The 17,533-nt window shown below is 37.4% G+C and overlaps 1 protein-coding gene and 1 pseudogene across 3 annotated transcripts in view; both read right to left on the bottom strand.

Annotated features, from left to right (window-relative positions):
• The window catches only part of LOC107723007 (DNA topoisomerase 1-like), a 24,281-nt pseudogene extending 16,091 nt beyond the window's left edge, over nt 1-8,190 (bottom strand).
• An 8,593-nt stretch (nt 8,191-16,783) lies between these two features.
• LOC107723025 (protein spire homolog 1) overlaps nt 16,784-17,533 on the bottom strand; it is a 14,818-nt gene continuing 14,068 nt past the window's right edge. For 2 of the 3 annotated variants that reach the window (XM_016531527.1, XM_016531526.1), the window contains one exon: nt 16,784-17,130. In XM_016531527.1, the coding sequence (XP_016387013.1) occupies nt 16,962-17,130 (169 nt within the window). In that variant the 3' untranslated portion in view covers nt 16,784-16,961. The remainder of the gene's footprint in view (nt 17,131-17,533) is intronic. The other variant, XM_016531528.1, reaches the window with a different exon arrangement.

Consider the following 17,533-nt stretch of genomic DNA (forward strand, 5'->3'; position numbering starts at 1 on the left):
ATCTGTAGATGGAAAAATCCGCATACAAGTTCTTTGTGCATTTTTCTTTTTTCTACTTGTTACTTTGCACTTTTTGTTAAAACATTTTTATTTACTATTTATTCAGGTTTTTTAAGGTATCTAATATTTTGATACTTAATTTCCATGATCTAAATATTCTTAAAAATTAAAAGTGTGTTGTCATTTGGAAGTGTGTAGGCCTTCTTGCATTATTATGCTGCTACATTATGATTATATATTCAGTGGCATAAAATGGTCTTTAAAATGACAATAATATCGCTTATCGCAATTATTTCTGAGGCAATATATCGCACAACAAAAAGTTGTTATCGTGACAGGCCTACGCGTCTGTGCATCTCTTTTTACAATGAGTGGGTTTACTTCAAAAAGATTTTATCCTCTCGTTGCTGGAAAATATAATGCAGGCCTGCGGTCCCCACGAGGGGGAAAAAAAATATTAAAAATAGTAAATGATGTTTATCTGAAAGCGTAACAATGCCTACAGGTTTTCTGTAAGGGGTGGGTTTAGGGTTAGGGTTAGGGTTGGGTTAGGGGATAGAAAATATCGTTTAGTCAGGATAAAAGTAATAGAAGTCTATGGAAAGTCCCCACAATTCACAGAAACAAACATGTATGTGTGTGTGTGTGTGTGTGTGTCAGTAAGCAGCGCAATACTATATAGAACGGTAAGGCTCTAATGCACACCAGTATAGGTGTGTTTATTGTAGGAGCTAGACGATGACGTGTAACGGTATAGTAGTGGTGTCCCATTTTAGGGGAATATTTTCATCCCTACCCCTTGACACTCTGTTTCAAGGGACAAGGGGAAGGGATATAAAATAGAACTGGGATTGGGCCGTTTCTGACCTTGATTCTGGAGCTGGGGTTGAGCATGATGTATTTGATGGAGCCCTGAATGTTCTCCGTCCACGACACCAGCCACGTGACTTTATTATCATGACGAACTTCCTTCCACCTGGTGCCTGGAGGCGCTTTAGGGTGAACTGAATCTCTGAGGACAACAGACACAGTCATCACGGTTTTACTGCGTGTTGAAAACGGTTTCATTCGAACAAGAGAGTGAAATCTAATGTGGAAAACCTGTTATTTTGAAAATGACGTTCCTTCTGTTGAAGATCTGTATGAAAGATGTGACACACTCTCAGGATAAACGACTCCTCTATGAGCGGTGAGCAACAACAACAGCAATAGCCATCACAGAAACAAACATGTATGTGTGTGTGTGTGTGTGTGTGTGTCAGTAAGCAGCGCAATACTATATAGAACGGTAAGGCTCTAATGCACACCAGTATAGGTGTGTTTATTGTAGGAGCTAGACGATGACGTGTAACGGTATAGTAGTGGTGTCCCATTTTAGGGGAATATTTTCATCCCTACCCCTTGACACTCTGTTTCAAGGGACAAGGGGAAGGGATATAAAATAGAACTGGGATTGGGCCGTTTCTGACCTTGATTCTGGAGCTGGGGTTGAGCATGATGTATTTGATGGAGCCCTGAATGTTCTCCGTCCACGACACCAGCCACGTGACTTTATTATCATGACGAACTTCCTTCCACCTGGTGCCCAGAGGCGCTTTAGGTTGAACCGAATCTCTGAGGACAACAGACAACGGAGGACCATCATATTCAAAGTACAATTTACAGTTTTACTGCTTGTTGATAAAAGGATTTGTTTTAACTTGACAGTGAAATCTAATGAGGAAAACTGACATTCCTTCTGTTGAAGATCTGTATGAAAGATATTATCAGAGTTTGAGCATGACACATCTGCCAAAGCAAAACAGGATCAGGCCGGCCACAACACACTCAGGAAGCGGCCCTCTGACACGCTCTCAGGATAAACAACTCCTCTATGAGCGGTGAGCAACAACAACAACAATAGTCAGTTAAATATATGGGCTGCCTCAGGTCAAGCGCTCTGATCAGCACAGCCAATTCCTCTGATTATTAACCACTAAACTAACACTTGTGAGAAAGAAGTGTGCATGGTATGTGCACTTGTAGTGTACTTCAAATCTGTACTTGCAGATACTATAATAATAATGACATAAAAATGCCACTTAAGTGACTTAAAGAGAGTTTCTTTTCATGGCTGTTTATTAACACACTTAAGTACACTTTAAGAAGTGTGCGTTACAATAATGTCAAATTAAAACTTTTACGTTAAAATGCATTTTAAATCATTATCATTACTTTGTCGAGCTTCAAAGTACACTTATTATGATGTGTTGACTAACATACTACCTTACATGTGCTTGCATACACATGTAAAGTACTTAATCTTAATTTTAACTGTAGTGTGCTATTTGATATTACTGTACATTTAAGTTAATATATCTTAAATGTACTAAACTGCAGCTTCATCATCACAAATATAACTATAAATACATATAATACTTCAAGTTTTAATACAAACTACATTTGTTTATTTTAGTTTTTAGATAGATAGATAGATAGATAGAGACAGACAGACAGACAGATAGATAGATAGATAGACATGACAAATTGATCGACTGAATAATAGTTGAAATAGTTTCTGCGTGTGTGTGTTTGCGTAGATTCAGGTGCAGTGACACACTAACCTGTTTCTCCTCTTTTGACATCTGTTTTCTGGCCTCGGATTGTGCTTTAAAGTACTCGTGCATCTCAGTGAAGTCACATTTCTTCAGCTCTGTGATCTTTGACTTCTCCTCTGATGTCATTTCCTTACAAGAAACATTTGTGAGACAATATTTCTGTAAGAACAATTTCAAATGTTTGCACATTTCCAGCTGCTGATAAAACTATTCCTTTAAAAGTGGCATTTGTGAACAGAATACTGACAGCAGCAATGTGTTGAAAAGTGTGTTACCTTCCTCCAATCTTTAAAGAAGTTCTTTCTAAATATGTCTTTAGTTGTGTATTCATGGTCAAGCATTTTTTGCATAAAACGTGGCCACTTCCTCTGCACCAGGGCTCAGTTTCATGGCCTTTCCTGTGGACCACATGATAATTATCTCAACATCTGAAGACATCCTCATCATACACCACAATATACACTCATCGTGCATGCTGACACTATTTCTTTTTTTAGAAATTGACTATTTGTGACATTTATTTTTGTCTTTTCTAATTAATAAGTTATCTCTTTTAAAAAGCATACTAGGTAAACTGAACCTAAGTAAAAAAGTAATATATTTAAAATACATAAGTATAGTTCAAATCTATTAACATATTTACTGACATGTCGCTCAAGACTTAATAAAAATTATAATTATACTTTATTTGGAGTATCACTTGTGCACAATGCACATTTCTTAATATTAAGCCTAAAATGTGTTTAAATGTCACTATTAATAAGGACTGTACGATCTTTAAATGCAAGATATTTAAAGTGTACATGAAGTATACTTGCAATAGTTCCACTTTAGCACAATCACATATACTAAGCATATCTTTAGTTGGACTTCAGCACAATTAAAGTGCATTAAGTACAAAATGAGTTGTTCCAGTTTAACAGACTTTAAAGGCAGAGTAAGTGATTTCTGGTAGCCAATGTTGATATTTGAAATCACCAAAACAAACACGCCCCTACCCCAAAAGGGTCTTGCCCCTATTTTGATAGCTCCGCCCCACATATACGTACGCAACCCAGGCAACGATTAGTTCTGTGAAACAAAGCAAAACCAATGTTACACCATGTCTACTTTCCTCTTTTGTTTTTGCTATCTTTCTGTCGCTCGGCTCGGCTAATGTCCATCCCATGCACTGAAAGCGCTCTCCTCCACATCACGAGTAGACACACCCCTTATTGCTGATTGGCTACAAGTTTGTTTTGCGATTCGGCCCGAATCAGTTTTCTAAAGTGTTTTTGAAAAATCACTTACCCTGCCTTTAAGTATACCAGTTTAGTATAACAAAAGTACAATTGCAGGGTATTTTTATTAAATACAGAAATATGTAATTGTATCTATAGTATACTTAGCATGAAATAAATGTATTTCAAATACATTTTAGTATATTTATTTTTCACTAGGGTATAAATGAAGGCATCTGGAAAAAAAAAAACCCAAACAAATCCTCAGCGCTAAACATTTAACAGGAAACAGCACTTTTTACAGGCAAATTAACTTAAAGTAACTGTATTGGTTGTAAAAAACAAACAAAAAAAAAAACATTATTGGTCAATCTGTAATGATTTTAGGATAGTACTGTGTAGTGTTTTTGAGCTGAATTTGATAGCGGACAGGTGGCGGGGTCAAAGGTCAACACTCCTCACCATCATAATAAAATCTGATACGGTCTGGCATGCAGGGGTTCATACGGCGGGGGACACACGGGCCCTTTATGCTCCAGAAACCTCCATTTGGAGCCATCTGTGCATTTCTCCTCTTCCCACCTGAGAAACAGAGGAAGACACAGACAAACATCGCAGAAAGACAAGAAGGGAGAAACATTTGACTTTTTTTTTAAAGTACAGGTTTGTCTCGATTATGTCTCACCATTTCCACTTCTCCTCCGGCTCGTCTCTGGCTTTCTTCTTCCCTCCAGTGGAGTCTTTCTTGACCTCTTTGGTCCTCTTCTTCGGTTTCTTTTCCTGGACGGGTCAGATCTGACATGAGTAGCAATCCAAAGCCAAGTAGATAGTTCAGGAGAAAGAGTGATGCATACCTCCCTCTCCTCATAGTCACTGTCCTCCTGTTTTTTCACTTTCTTCTCATTGTCCACTTTTACCTTTTTGGGTTTGTGTTCATACCTGCTTCACAAACAGAAATATTATGGGTTTAGCAAACGAGTGCATGTGCTGAGGATGATGGGAATTGATCCGTATTGCACATACTCGTCTTCATCCCGCTCTCTCTTGAGAGGTTTCTCATGTCTGATGGGGTGATGATAGCCTTTGTCCTCTTCCACTTTAATTGACAGAGAGCTGAAACAATGCATAAGCCGTGGGACGCGTCATTTTAAATAACTTTTTTTTTTAATTACACCACAGGTCAAATTTATCCAACAGGCCTGAAAGATTACAAAGTGAAAAACCTGAAATGTTTATCTTGGTACATATATAAAATAACAGACAATTTATATTTTCCAATGTGCAAATCAAAACACTGCGACTTATAAAAGAGGAACATCGCTTGTCTTACCTTACAAAGCCGTTCTCTTTATCTCGATATTTCCCATCAGAACTACGAAACTTCACAAAAATACAAAGACACACCCAAAGTAAGATTTATAAATGTTCAAACAGACACATTATTTCATTCATTACATTTTGTAACTGTCTGGCATGGCACAAATAAATCCACCTTTTCTTCTTTTTGCTTTTCTTTGTGCTTAAGCCGCTCTTTTTCTTTCTCTCGATGCTTCTTCTCAAAAGAGCGTCTGTGTTCACTGTAAAACAAATGAAAAAAAGATGAGTTTCTGCTTTAGGACACTAGATAAATGAATCTCTGGTGATGACTAATGCCATTGAAACGGGCGGGACTGCAAACTCTTACAGCAGATCAATATGCCAAAGCTGGATAAAGAACAGAGGTCTGCGTACGAGGAGCAATGAATGGTGTTTACAAACCTTGAAAAAAATGGTCAAAATAACAAAGTAATAAAAAGAATCACCTGTTGCCGTTCTTCGAGTTTTCTCGCTCCTTGTCTCTCTTGTGCTCTTTGTGATTGTGTTCTCTGTCTTTATGTTTGTGTGAATCTGAGCCAAAAACAATAAAGTGTCATAAAGACCAGCGAGAAAACCAGACAGGTTTAGATTCAGAGATGCCATGAATCTCAATGAAATTCATAATAATTCATTTGAATTAAAGGAAGAGTTTGCCCCAAAAAAGAAAATTTGCTGAAAACTGACTGACCCTCAGGCCATCCGAGATGTAGACGAGTTTGTGTCTTCAAATGTAGCATTGCATCATTTGCTCATCCTCTGCAGTGAATGGGTGCCGTCAGAATGAGAGTCCAAACAGCTGATTTGACAAACAAATTAACTCTGTAGTCAGAGCCAGTTTTTTGCAGCTTAAGGGGCTTCGCAAGCTGAAATGTTTTCTCAGTTTGAATGATTTAGAGGTTGTTATTCATGCATTAATTTCAACAAGGCTGGATTACTGTAACGCAAAATCATCTCTTAAAACAAATCTTTTTTCTCAGGCTTTTGCTTAACTTGAAAATACTTTTTTGTTTTGTTTCTGTTTGTTTGGTGATGTCTTGCATTACTTATTGTATTATTTAATGATTTCAAATTGCATATTGTCTTAATGCTTTTGTTAGTTGATTTTTCTGATGTTGTGGTTGTGCAGCACCTTGGTCAGCACTTGTTGCTTTTAAGGTGCTATATAAATAAACTTGACCTTGACCTTGATAAAACGTCACAATAATCCACGAGTAAGAAAAGCTGTGTGTTTGTATTGAGAAACTCCATCATTAAGATGTTTTCAACTTCAAACTGCTGTTTCCAGCTAAAATATAATTGCTTTCTCCAGTGAAAAAGTCATCTCGTCTGAATCAGGAGAGAAATATGCACAGATTGAAAACAGTCCAGAACAGTTCAAAACAAGTGTGTGGGTGGATTTTGTTGTGAGACGACAACAGAAGATTTTACAAACAAGACGCTTCTCAAGACACTAAATTAGGCTGCCCCCTAATAGTCGACTAATCATTAGTTGACCAGAAAAGGCTTGGTCGACCAAAATTTTATTAGTCACTTAGTCGCAGAAAAAAAAATCCACATTGGCGAAGTAACGCAGATCGTTAACGGCTGGTCTATGTGGTAATACACTTGCTCTTAAAATACTCCGTCACTTTTGCTCATACAGATATGAGTAATACATCTTTCAAATCTGTAAAGACTTTACGTTTATTTGTGTGCACTCACAATAACAACAAAACAATGTGCTTTTGTAAAATAATGAAAGCAAACATGATACGCTTTCTGCCGTCTCGGTCTCTGTGAACTTGAGCGCGAAACTCCGTGTATATCTTTACCTTACAGACATTAAAAATATATCTATAGAGAGTGAAATGTCTACTTTCAAATAAACCACTTCAACAAATATTCTCAGATTATGTAATCCGTATGAAACATGCAGACAGGCGCAGCAGTACTGCGGAGTCAGTGTCGCCAAATTCCTCTCTTAAACCGAAACAAAGAAAGCACTAGTTTATCAGTGAATTATTAAAATGTTAATGCAGTCTCCTTACTGTTTTTCACTGACACATTCATAACCATTACTTCTGCCGATGTGCTGTGGCAAGCTTTATTCGTGCGCTTGAGCTCTTATTAGGCTACGTAGGCAATTAAAGGCTCATAATAATGATTTAAATGGTTTATTAATAAACGTGTGATTAGTCAACTAATGCTTAAAATGAACAACTACTAGTCGACCAGAAAAATCCTTAGTTGAGGACAGCCCTACCATTAACTGATGGACTGGACTGGTGTGGATTACTGTGATGTTTTTATCAGCTGTTTGGACTCTCATTCTGACGGCACCCATTCACTGCAGAGCATCCATTGCTGAACAAGTGATGCAATGCTATATTTTGGGTGGCCTAGGGGTGAATATATTTTCAGCAAATTCTCATTTTTTGGGTGAACCTTTAATACAACATTAGTAAAAGCAATTGGCACAGTGATACGCCCCTCAAATGTCAGTGATATGCAATTACTTGATACAGTATCATGTAACTGGTATAAATGAAACTATTTCACACTACACGATGCTACATACATCATAATAACAATTACCAGTATATTGCGTTGTTATTATAGGATTTGTGTTGCAATTCTTAACTAGCAATAAATACCAGAAAGGTACTTTGTTACCCTGTTGCACCACATAAACACCATAGTATATGAATATGGTAATCATAGATTATGATAGCATATATTGAGTAAGTGCACCCATTACACTTATTAAGATTTTGGACACTTTTAATTTATATTTTATTCATTTACACAGAAAAAACACGGACAAAATGAAAGATCAGTCTTTTGTATAGTCAGTTGTATATGCCTATTTTTTTGCAATTGTCTAGCAAGTCATGTCAATTAATAACTGATTAAATATTTATTTTTATATATTAGTTTCAGTTGAGAAAACGAGCAATAAGCCTAGATAACATCATATAATTCAATTCTTCATCATGGGGAAAAAAAAAAGTCAAACCATCTTTATCCTGGTCTTCCATTTCTAGTCCGCTTCTCAACCGCATTACACCTAGCACATTTCTCAATCAGAGACAAGGTTAGATTGAAACATCAACTCAGATGGACATAAAACACATTATTATTACTTAGTGCATGCATCACAGAGTTAATATATACTTAGTGCAGTAAAACAGCACATCAGTGATCTGGTCATGTACAAACACAATGTGTTGTTCTCATTCAATTCTTCATGTGCAACTTGCTTTTGTGCTACTGTATCATTTAAGAGCACCTGAAAAATGTAAGACCACCATGAAACATGTAAAACGTGATGCTTTGGCAGTGCACTAGATCGTGAAGCCAGTCCAATGACTGCATGGGGTTTGTCTGGCAGCTCAAAAAAACTCACCTTTCAATGTCAAAAGACGCATCTTCTCAGAATTACACCCAATTATATGTATACAAATATTAATCTCTTACATTTACTTAACCCTCTAGTGATCCTTGTGTGGAGGCCTTTTTTATTTCAATGAAATGAATGTACTATATTTTAGTTTGGTATTTTGGTCACACTTTATTTTAAGGTCCAATTCTCGCTATTAACAAACCATTAACTATGACTTTTTCCTCAATAAACTCCTAATTTGCTGCTTATTAATAGTTAGTAAGGTAGCTGTTAAGTTTAGGTATTGGGTAGAATTAGGGATGTAGAATCTGGTCATGCAGAATATATGCTTTATAAATACTAATGAACAGCCACTATGTTAATAATAGGCATGCTAATAAGCAATTAGTTATAGTTAATAGGGGGAATTGGTGCCTTAACTGTTAACGATATTTTTATTTCATTCTTTGAATGTTCAGGGGATATTATGATACCAAATTATATTTATGCAGTAGTTTTAATCCATTTAATGAACATGAAAATGAAATGAATAAATTTTTTTCAGAACCATTTAACCTTTTCAAATCATGTCATTATTTATTTAATTTTATTTATTTATTTGTGTGTGTGTGTGTGTGTGTGTGTGTATTCACATAGCAAGTGCCAAAACTTTTATCAGGTTTATACCATTTCGATGAAGTAAAACATTCAAAAAAAAAAAAAACTCAAAATATTTGATCAAAAATGACCGAAGAGCAAATGAGGGTTAAAAATAAGCATACTTTCCAAAATAACTAACTAGAAATAGCTCAAATAATGTAACTTCCTGTATAATCATTGTTAAACATCAGTCCTAACTTGACTTCGGCTAATCTAACAGGCTTGAAATTAAACCAGAACTCAAAGTGACAAATAGATCAACTAAACAAAAAAGTGCTTTTTATTCCACGGTTTAAAGTGGGCAGGGTATATAGGCTTATGGGTGACCTGATAGCATCACTGTTCACTACAATATACTCTGGTTTCTGTGGAGATCAGGGAAGAGCAGCGAACAACTGTTACTGCAGCTGGATTTCAACGGCGTAAGCCACGGTCAACAGAAAGATATGTGTGCGTGGGGTTGTGAGCGTGAGTGATCAAGCGTGGGTGTATGTTGTGTTTGCAAGTGTGTGTGGTCTTTGGGATTGTTTGGGTGCTTTTCCACGACATTCTAATTTATTGAAATGCACCTGTAGACGTTTTTCAGGCAGTTTGAAGGAGTGTTTAGAGAGTAATATCAGCGTACAGGAGTTTCAACAGGGACTGTAAAGCAAGATAAGATGCATTTTGTAACCTTCATTTTGTGTCCACCTATATACTGAATGATTACCATATTCATATAACCCAAACCATAGTATTACCATGGTAAATGCCAGGAAATATGCCAGGTATACTACATGACAGTACTTTTATATTAATGTTACTAACCATAGTTTTGGCCAAACACCAGTGAGATACCACAGTTGTGGCTCACAGAAATGACAGAGATATAGCAAAAGCTTCTTTCATATGACTGTATTATGACCAGCTGGGGTTTGGTGGGAACACATCTGCTTACCATATTGAGCTAGTAGTGACAGTGCTGCACATTATCGTTATTAATGCTGCTGTCTCTCATAGAAACGCTGCTTATGTTCAGAGAAAAGAAGATGGCGCAGAGACGAAGTCCTCACGCAGCCTTTCCTCACTTTCAGCGCACAAATTCAGCCCGTTAGCCTTCGAAACCGACACGATGACCGTCGTTTTCCGCTAATCTATCTACCTCTCTACACGAATGTGATCTCGGTGTGAGGTATTTCAGGTGTTAAGTGTGATTTCACAGCGCTGAACAATAGACGGCAGTGAGCGCTGCAGACGGGACATTTCTGCTTCATCTCACTGTGTTTAGCCGTCATGAGCGCTTCATCTCTTCATACCGCTGTAAAAACACTTACTGTAGTCCTAGACCCAGACTGCATCTGAAACACACATTTATACAGCATTTGAAGATATTAGGTTACATGTCAATAACACAAACGCATACAATCGTAAAGTTCGCGCGTAAAGTTGGCGTTGGGCCATTGCAATGTTGTCCTTTTGCGTGCAATCGTAACTTTTCGTTTGTAAAGTTTATTGCAATCACAGAGCATCTTTATTGCAAATATATGCAGACATGTCCTGCGAGAATGGTTCAATATGGAGAACATGCTAGAAAGTGGTACCTGGTGCGGTTTGCGTGCATGATCTCCACTCATGTTGAGACTCTGAGGATGAAGAATGTGATGATGATGATGATGATGATGAAGGTGTTAGCTGGGAATGATGAAGCTGCCGGTGTTTTAAAAGCTGTGACAGTCGTCGAGCAAAGTCTGACTGTGCCGCTACTGCGCTGCCACGCGATTCATAATAACACTCTCCAAACCACAGTATTATGTGTTATGTAAACACAGTATTATTAACCTCTATCGATGACACCGAAATGTGTGTGTGTGTGTGTGTGTGTCTGGTATTCCCTGCGTTATGGGGAACAAATAAGGATAGTAATACCAGTAAATTTTGTCAAAAAATACTATAGTAATTATAGTGTTTTTGAACCATACTATAGGCTAGTTAAGTGTATTATATATATCATTTACAACACTTGTTAATGAATGCTACAGCATACTGTAGTATTACCTATAGTGAACTGATAAACTGTAATAAACACTGTAGTATACTTTAGTTTTTACTACAGTAAACTGTAGTGTATTGTAGTATAATAGTTGTAGAAAACTTAGTACAGTATTGGGTAAATTAATTTGTTTATATTACTATAGTTGTTATATCACCACAGCAACTATAGCAGGGGTGGCAAACAGAGTTCAGCTCCAACCCTAACTAAAACTCATCTCTAGTAACCCTTCAGACCTTGATCAGCTTGTTCAGGTGTGTTTGATTAGGGTTGAAGCAAAACTGTGCAAGGCTGCGGCTCTCCAGGACCGACGTTCATCACCCCTGAACTATAGAATTACCACAACAAATTAATTCAACTCCAACTTTAATTATAAAGCACCTAATAAAACAACTAAGTTGACCACAGTGCTGTACAGTAAGTTCAATTAGTAAAAGTATGCCGCGTGGTTTTATCCATTTTTGCATCAGTGATCGATCCTGTGGTCCGTTTAAGAGTGCCGTGAACGTGCACTTATCCCAACTATCTACACCTGGCTTGACATAGCTGCACGTTCTCATCCTGGCTTTCTTAATTCTACTTTTGTGCAATACCCCTCTGTAATAATTTCTTTCTTCTGTTGAACACAAAAGAAGATACTTTGAAGAATGTGGGTAACCAAACAGTTTCTGGTCCCCAATGACTCTGATAGTATTTTTTCTCTACTGTGGAAGTTACTGAGGACCAGCAGCTGTTTAGTTACCCTCATTCTTCAAAGTATCTTCTTTTGTGTTCAACAGAAGAAAGAACTTCATGTAGGTTTAGAACAACCTGGGTAAATTATGACAAAATTTTCATTTTTGGGCGAACCATACCTTTAAGTGACAAACATATACGTGCTTCTAAAGGTATCGGCCTATTGTTTTATTAAAAGTTGGACAGTCTGTTAATATAATATTCCATACATTATCAGAGCTTGGTAGACATACTGCATAATAATGTAGTCCTAATTTTATCAAATGAATAATAAAAAATAAAAAAAATTCATCCCATCCAGGTAACAGCTGCAGAACTGTCAAAAAAGACTAATAATAATTAATAATTATAAATAATCAAATTTAAAATAAGAATATTAATGTGTTCTGTTGCAAGTTTACATAGTTGAGCATGTTTTCTCATGCTTTATTGTTGAGCTATGAGTTCCTCACTGATTATATGGGCGCCTCTTATTTTGCCTGAGGCTGAAGGTGGCAGCCCTAATCGCTACGCAAAGGCTGTGCATGCTCGTGTTTCGGAGAGAAGCAGTACAGCTGTATCTCTCTTTTATAAATCTGATAAAACTAAAGACTCTTCTGAGATATGAAGGATACAATATACTACTGTACTCAAGATTAACATGAGATTGGCAGAAACTATGTGTGTTATGTCCCATTTAATGTCCTCTAAACTAAAATTAGTAGTAGTTAGGGCTCCAGGCACCAAAGGTGGTGGAACTCTATTGTATTTGTACTGTTTTTCCACTTCTTTTTCTGCCCTAAACATGCCTGTGCCTCAGAGACTGAGGTTGTAGGACCCGTCCCAAATCATGTGCACTTGCATTCTTGCTGATTTTTTATTTTTATTTTTTTACAATGGGCGCAGTGCGAGCATGTCCATTAGGCCCAAACAGACCGGGGTGTCCATTTGTCATTTTAGGTTTCAGAAGGCTGCTCACCCTGAGTGGTTATGACCTACATGAGACTGTATTTTTGGTGAGAATCGGCCACAAGGTGGCTCTAGGTGTGCCACATTTTTTATCCAAATTACACAAGAGGAAACCAAAGATGCCTAGCAGTACACACATCACGTGAACCGAGTTAAAAACACTTGAAAAGACACATGACAATGTATTGTATCCCTGAACTGTCTCAGGAGCCACTGCTTGGACTCAATGACTGACACAAGCGGCTGTTTCATGGCATAATGCAGAGGAACTCTGTGCTATTACAGCTTGAGTTTAATTATCACATAGATTTACTTGTATGGTGCATTTAAAGTTTATAGCAAATGTAAACAGTTATTAAAAAACTAAAGTATAAACCGCTAAATGGCAAGGGGTCTAGTAGCTGTATTTTACTCTGGGGTCTCTGAGGTATTTGTTAGAACACACCTGAGGTGTCAGACACGTCAGGTTCGATGCGAGGAAATCGTGGCGTTGAGGAAACACTCAGCGGAGCGCGCGAGTCTGACCGCTCAGCGCTCGAGAGAGAATTCCACGAGTGACGTCACACGCACTTAGAGCGCCTCATTGTGACGTCACTGAGATTGGCTATAAATATGGAGCGTCTCGCTGGTTACATGGGCATCTGACAGTAGCGGCTCCTGACCTAAATTTAGGTGGGACAGATTCTGGGTCGTAGCGCTAGTTCATAATAAACTCAAGAAAGTTTATGCTTCATAGTCTAATCGCTGAACACATGCGCGCGCACACTTTTTGCAGAGATCCAATGTCTTGTTATTCAGCCTGTAGGCCGCGGCACGCTAATGATGATTGACAGGCTCGAAGTACACACACACACACACACACACAGAATGCTATAAAATGATTGTCTCCGAATGTTGATTAAGAATGTAGACAAATTTAGGAATGTAGAGGAACACATAAATCAAACACAACATAAAGGCTTTTCACGTGAGCACTTAAACTAAAGGATTAACACTTTAATTAATTTAAAACACTACTCCACATAGAAAAACAGACATTCTAGCTAGTTACTGATCTGATGCAGGCACATATAGCAGAATCTGACTGAAATCTTCCTGATCTGAAGCAAGATAAGTTAACGTGAAAATAAGCAGGGCAGTCTCAAAACTGCCCAAATGGCTCTCAATTAGAGCGTGCTGCAGTTCCACGTTTCACCACAGATTTACATTGTACAATGTGTGGGGCGCTGTTGAGTTCGGGAGGGCACCGGCACGACTGCCCCACTATCATTTTACGTGCCCGCAGAAGCTTGCGATGAATTTTAATATATCCTGCGCATTTTATGACTTAAAATTCCGAAAAATATTTGTTGCAGCATGCTGAACACATTTATACAGTTTCTTATTTATTCAGTTTATATAGAGGTCTATGTTTTGGGTGAATTACAGACGATGCCGAATAATAAAGACGAATAATGATTTTCATTATTATTTTTACTTTATTTTGATGGATGTATGGGATGGGGTTAGTTATGTTGTCTTATTAATTATTATTATTTATTTTTTTATTAAGTTTTTATTTTTTTGGATGGATGAATGGGTGTGGGTTGGTTATATTTTTTCTTTCTTTTTTTGGACGGATCAGTGGGTTGTTTTTCCTTTTTTTTTTGGATGGACGAATCGGTGGGTTGTTTTTCTTTTTGTATTTATTTATTTTTTTGGATGGATGGATGGGTCGTTTTTTATTTATCTATTTTTTTGGATGGATGGATGGGTCGTTTATTATTTATTTATAAATTTTTTTTGGATGGATGGATGGGTCGTTTTTTATTTATTTTTTGGATGGGTTGTTTTTTCTTTTTTTGGGGCGTGTTATGGTTAGATTTTTATTTTATTTTTTTGATGGATGGTTAGTCATTATTGTTTTTCTTTTTATTTTTTGATTAGGGTTAAAGTTAGACAGTAACTACGTTTTTTTTTTCCTGTGTCCGAAGATAGACTCACTAACTCTTCACATTATGGTACTATTGTGTTTTGAGTTTTTTCAGTAGACTCTCATTCTGCCTCAGTAACGTTTGTGCAGTGTTTTAAACAAAATCTTGCTTAATTATATAACTGTAGCTTATATATTTATATTATACATTTTTGTTTTGATTCCAGAGATCATTAACAAAATAAATATTTTATTTTTGACAGAGCTTGATCTTTATGAAATGTTCAACTGGGTATTATTATCAGATTATATGATGCTATACCTCTACTTCATGTAAACAATGCCTCATGTTATAAAAAAAAATATTTCAACATCATTAATGAGTAATACATTGCTTAACTAGGAGTTTATGACCGTATGAAGACATTAGGCATTACTGTCAGACAATAATCCATTGCTAAATGGTCCTTTTGTTTATTCTTCAGTAATATCAGGCATCAGTACCTAACCGAATTAAAAAAGGAACATTTTAAATGGTTAAAGGAAATATTTACTAACAATAAAGTCTAATAAAAAATTATGCATAAAAAAATCCAATTTATGGGTTTCAGGGTACACATGCAGTTAATTAAACAACTCAAACACTAAACCAAACCAAGCAACATGTTCCACTGGTTTGGTGAATTGGCAACCAAGATTGATTCTGTTTTTACATCCCAATCAGACAGAACTTCACAACTAATCTGTCAGTTTGCACCCATGGCCCCGTCATTGTGTTTTTGCAAGCGACAACGGTGTACCAGCTCTAATGCCGTGGTGAAAGTTTGAGCAAAATACGCTAACTGTTCTGTGTTTGGCTGCACAGACGAGCACAGAACACTGTTTAGAGTCCCAGCCTCAGAGGAGACAACAGAGCAGTGCATTTATTGATTTATTTACTGTATATTGCTGCTGCCACACAGATCTAAAATAAACAAGCGATTTATTTCCCAGCTGTTTACCTTCACAGACATAACCCACTGTTTTTGTAACTCGTGTGTGTGTTTAACGTAAACTTGTGTGTGAATGAGAACTTAGTTTAGTACTCACATGCTGTGACAGCCGCTTTCTGTGCGTGTGCTTCGGATGTGTGCACACAGGAAACCATCTATCAGAAGTTTAAACTAATATGGTTTAAAATGCATGATTTCAGCGCGATAAACATGAACCAAAACAGATGTTTTTAGCAGATACCAGCTGTAATGGCGCAGCTCTATTCTGGAAAAGGGGGCGGGGAGCAGCAGATCATTTGCATTTAAAGACATAGACCCGAAAACAGCGTGTTTCTGCTTCCACTCAAAATAGGCATTTTCAAAATGATATAACAAATGATCTGTGGAGTATTTTGAGCTGAAACTTCACAGACACATTCTGGGGACACCAGAGACTTATATTACATATTGTAAAAAGGGGCATAATGTGTCCCCTTTAAATTTCACTACTAGCTCAAAACCATAAAGGTTACAATCAAATTATTGTCCTCTGAATGGTTCAGTCAAGCCCTACAATATTTTTCATTTGTCCACAAATAAAAAAAAATAAATCTCAAGACCCTCATGACAAAATGGCATAAGAATGTGGATCATCTAACTGAAATGTGACACTCCCAAATAATCCTACTCCAAAACATTCACTAGAATTAGTATGAAAACTTAATTTGAAAATCTCAAGACCCTCATGACAAAATGGCATAAGAATGTGGATCATCTAACTGAAATGTGACACTCCCAAATAACCCTACTCCAAAACATTCACTAGAATTAGTATGAAAACTTAATTTGACTTATTCTTTAATTGAAGTAGTTAAGGACTATTTTAGTTATTTTTAAACCATTGCGAAACATCACTGTGGGCTTGCCTTTGATATTTCTTTAAACTGCAGCGAAGGCCATCATCACTGCGCTCCATATGCATACAAACAGTAAAAAATGTTCAGCACATTTATTTAATTTGTTCATAATGCAAAACCTTAAAACGAACTATGCAACTGGTGGAAAACAAACATCTAGAACCAACATGGTGCCACACTGTGAACAACCAACCCAACAAGGAAAACACACGAACACCACTGACAGATAAAGGAGCATATAGAAGGACAGAGCGATCAGATCTCCTGAGAGTCTGTGACGGGACAGCTGGACAGCAGCGAGTCGCACGCCTGCAGTAGATCCTTCTGGCAGCGCACACAGATGTCCTGACTGTACCAGTCACGCGTGGCCAGAGTGTGAAGGGATGTGGAGCTGGAGCCGCTCGACACCAGAACCAGAGGAATCCTGACACACAGAGCAGACAAACAACGCTTCTGTCACAACACACAGCTAGAGCCAATCGTATACATCAGGGGTGGCCGCAGCCCTGCAGAGTTCAGCTCCAACCCTAATAAAACCTCACCAGACCTTGATCAGCTCGTTCAGGTGTGTTTGATTAGGGTTGAAGCCAAACTCTGCAGAGCTGTGGCTCTCCAGGACCGACGTTCATCACACCTGGTATAACGTTGTCATTTGACATTTGCATTCGTTTGTCGAGACACTGCAGTCAAACATCTGATATTTCTAGAAAAATTGCCATATTAATGGAGAGAGAAGTGGAAAACTGCGAGATGTATTTGTCTCGACTGATCTACATAGATGCAAACTCCTCACCTTTCGGTGAATACTCACCTTTTTTTTTTTTTTT

Source organism: Sinocyclocheilus rhinocerous, unplaced genomic scaffold (genome assembly GCF_001515625.1).
Source record: "Sinocyclocheilus rhinocerous isolate Xijiao unplaced genomic scaffold, SAMN03320098_v1.1 scaffold664, whole genome shotgun sequence".
Lineage (NCBI taxonomy): Eukaryota > Metazoa > Chordata > Actinopteri > Cypriniformes > Cyprinidae > Sinocyclocheilus > Sinocyclocheilus rhinocerous.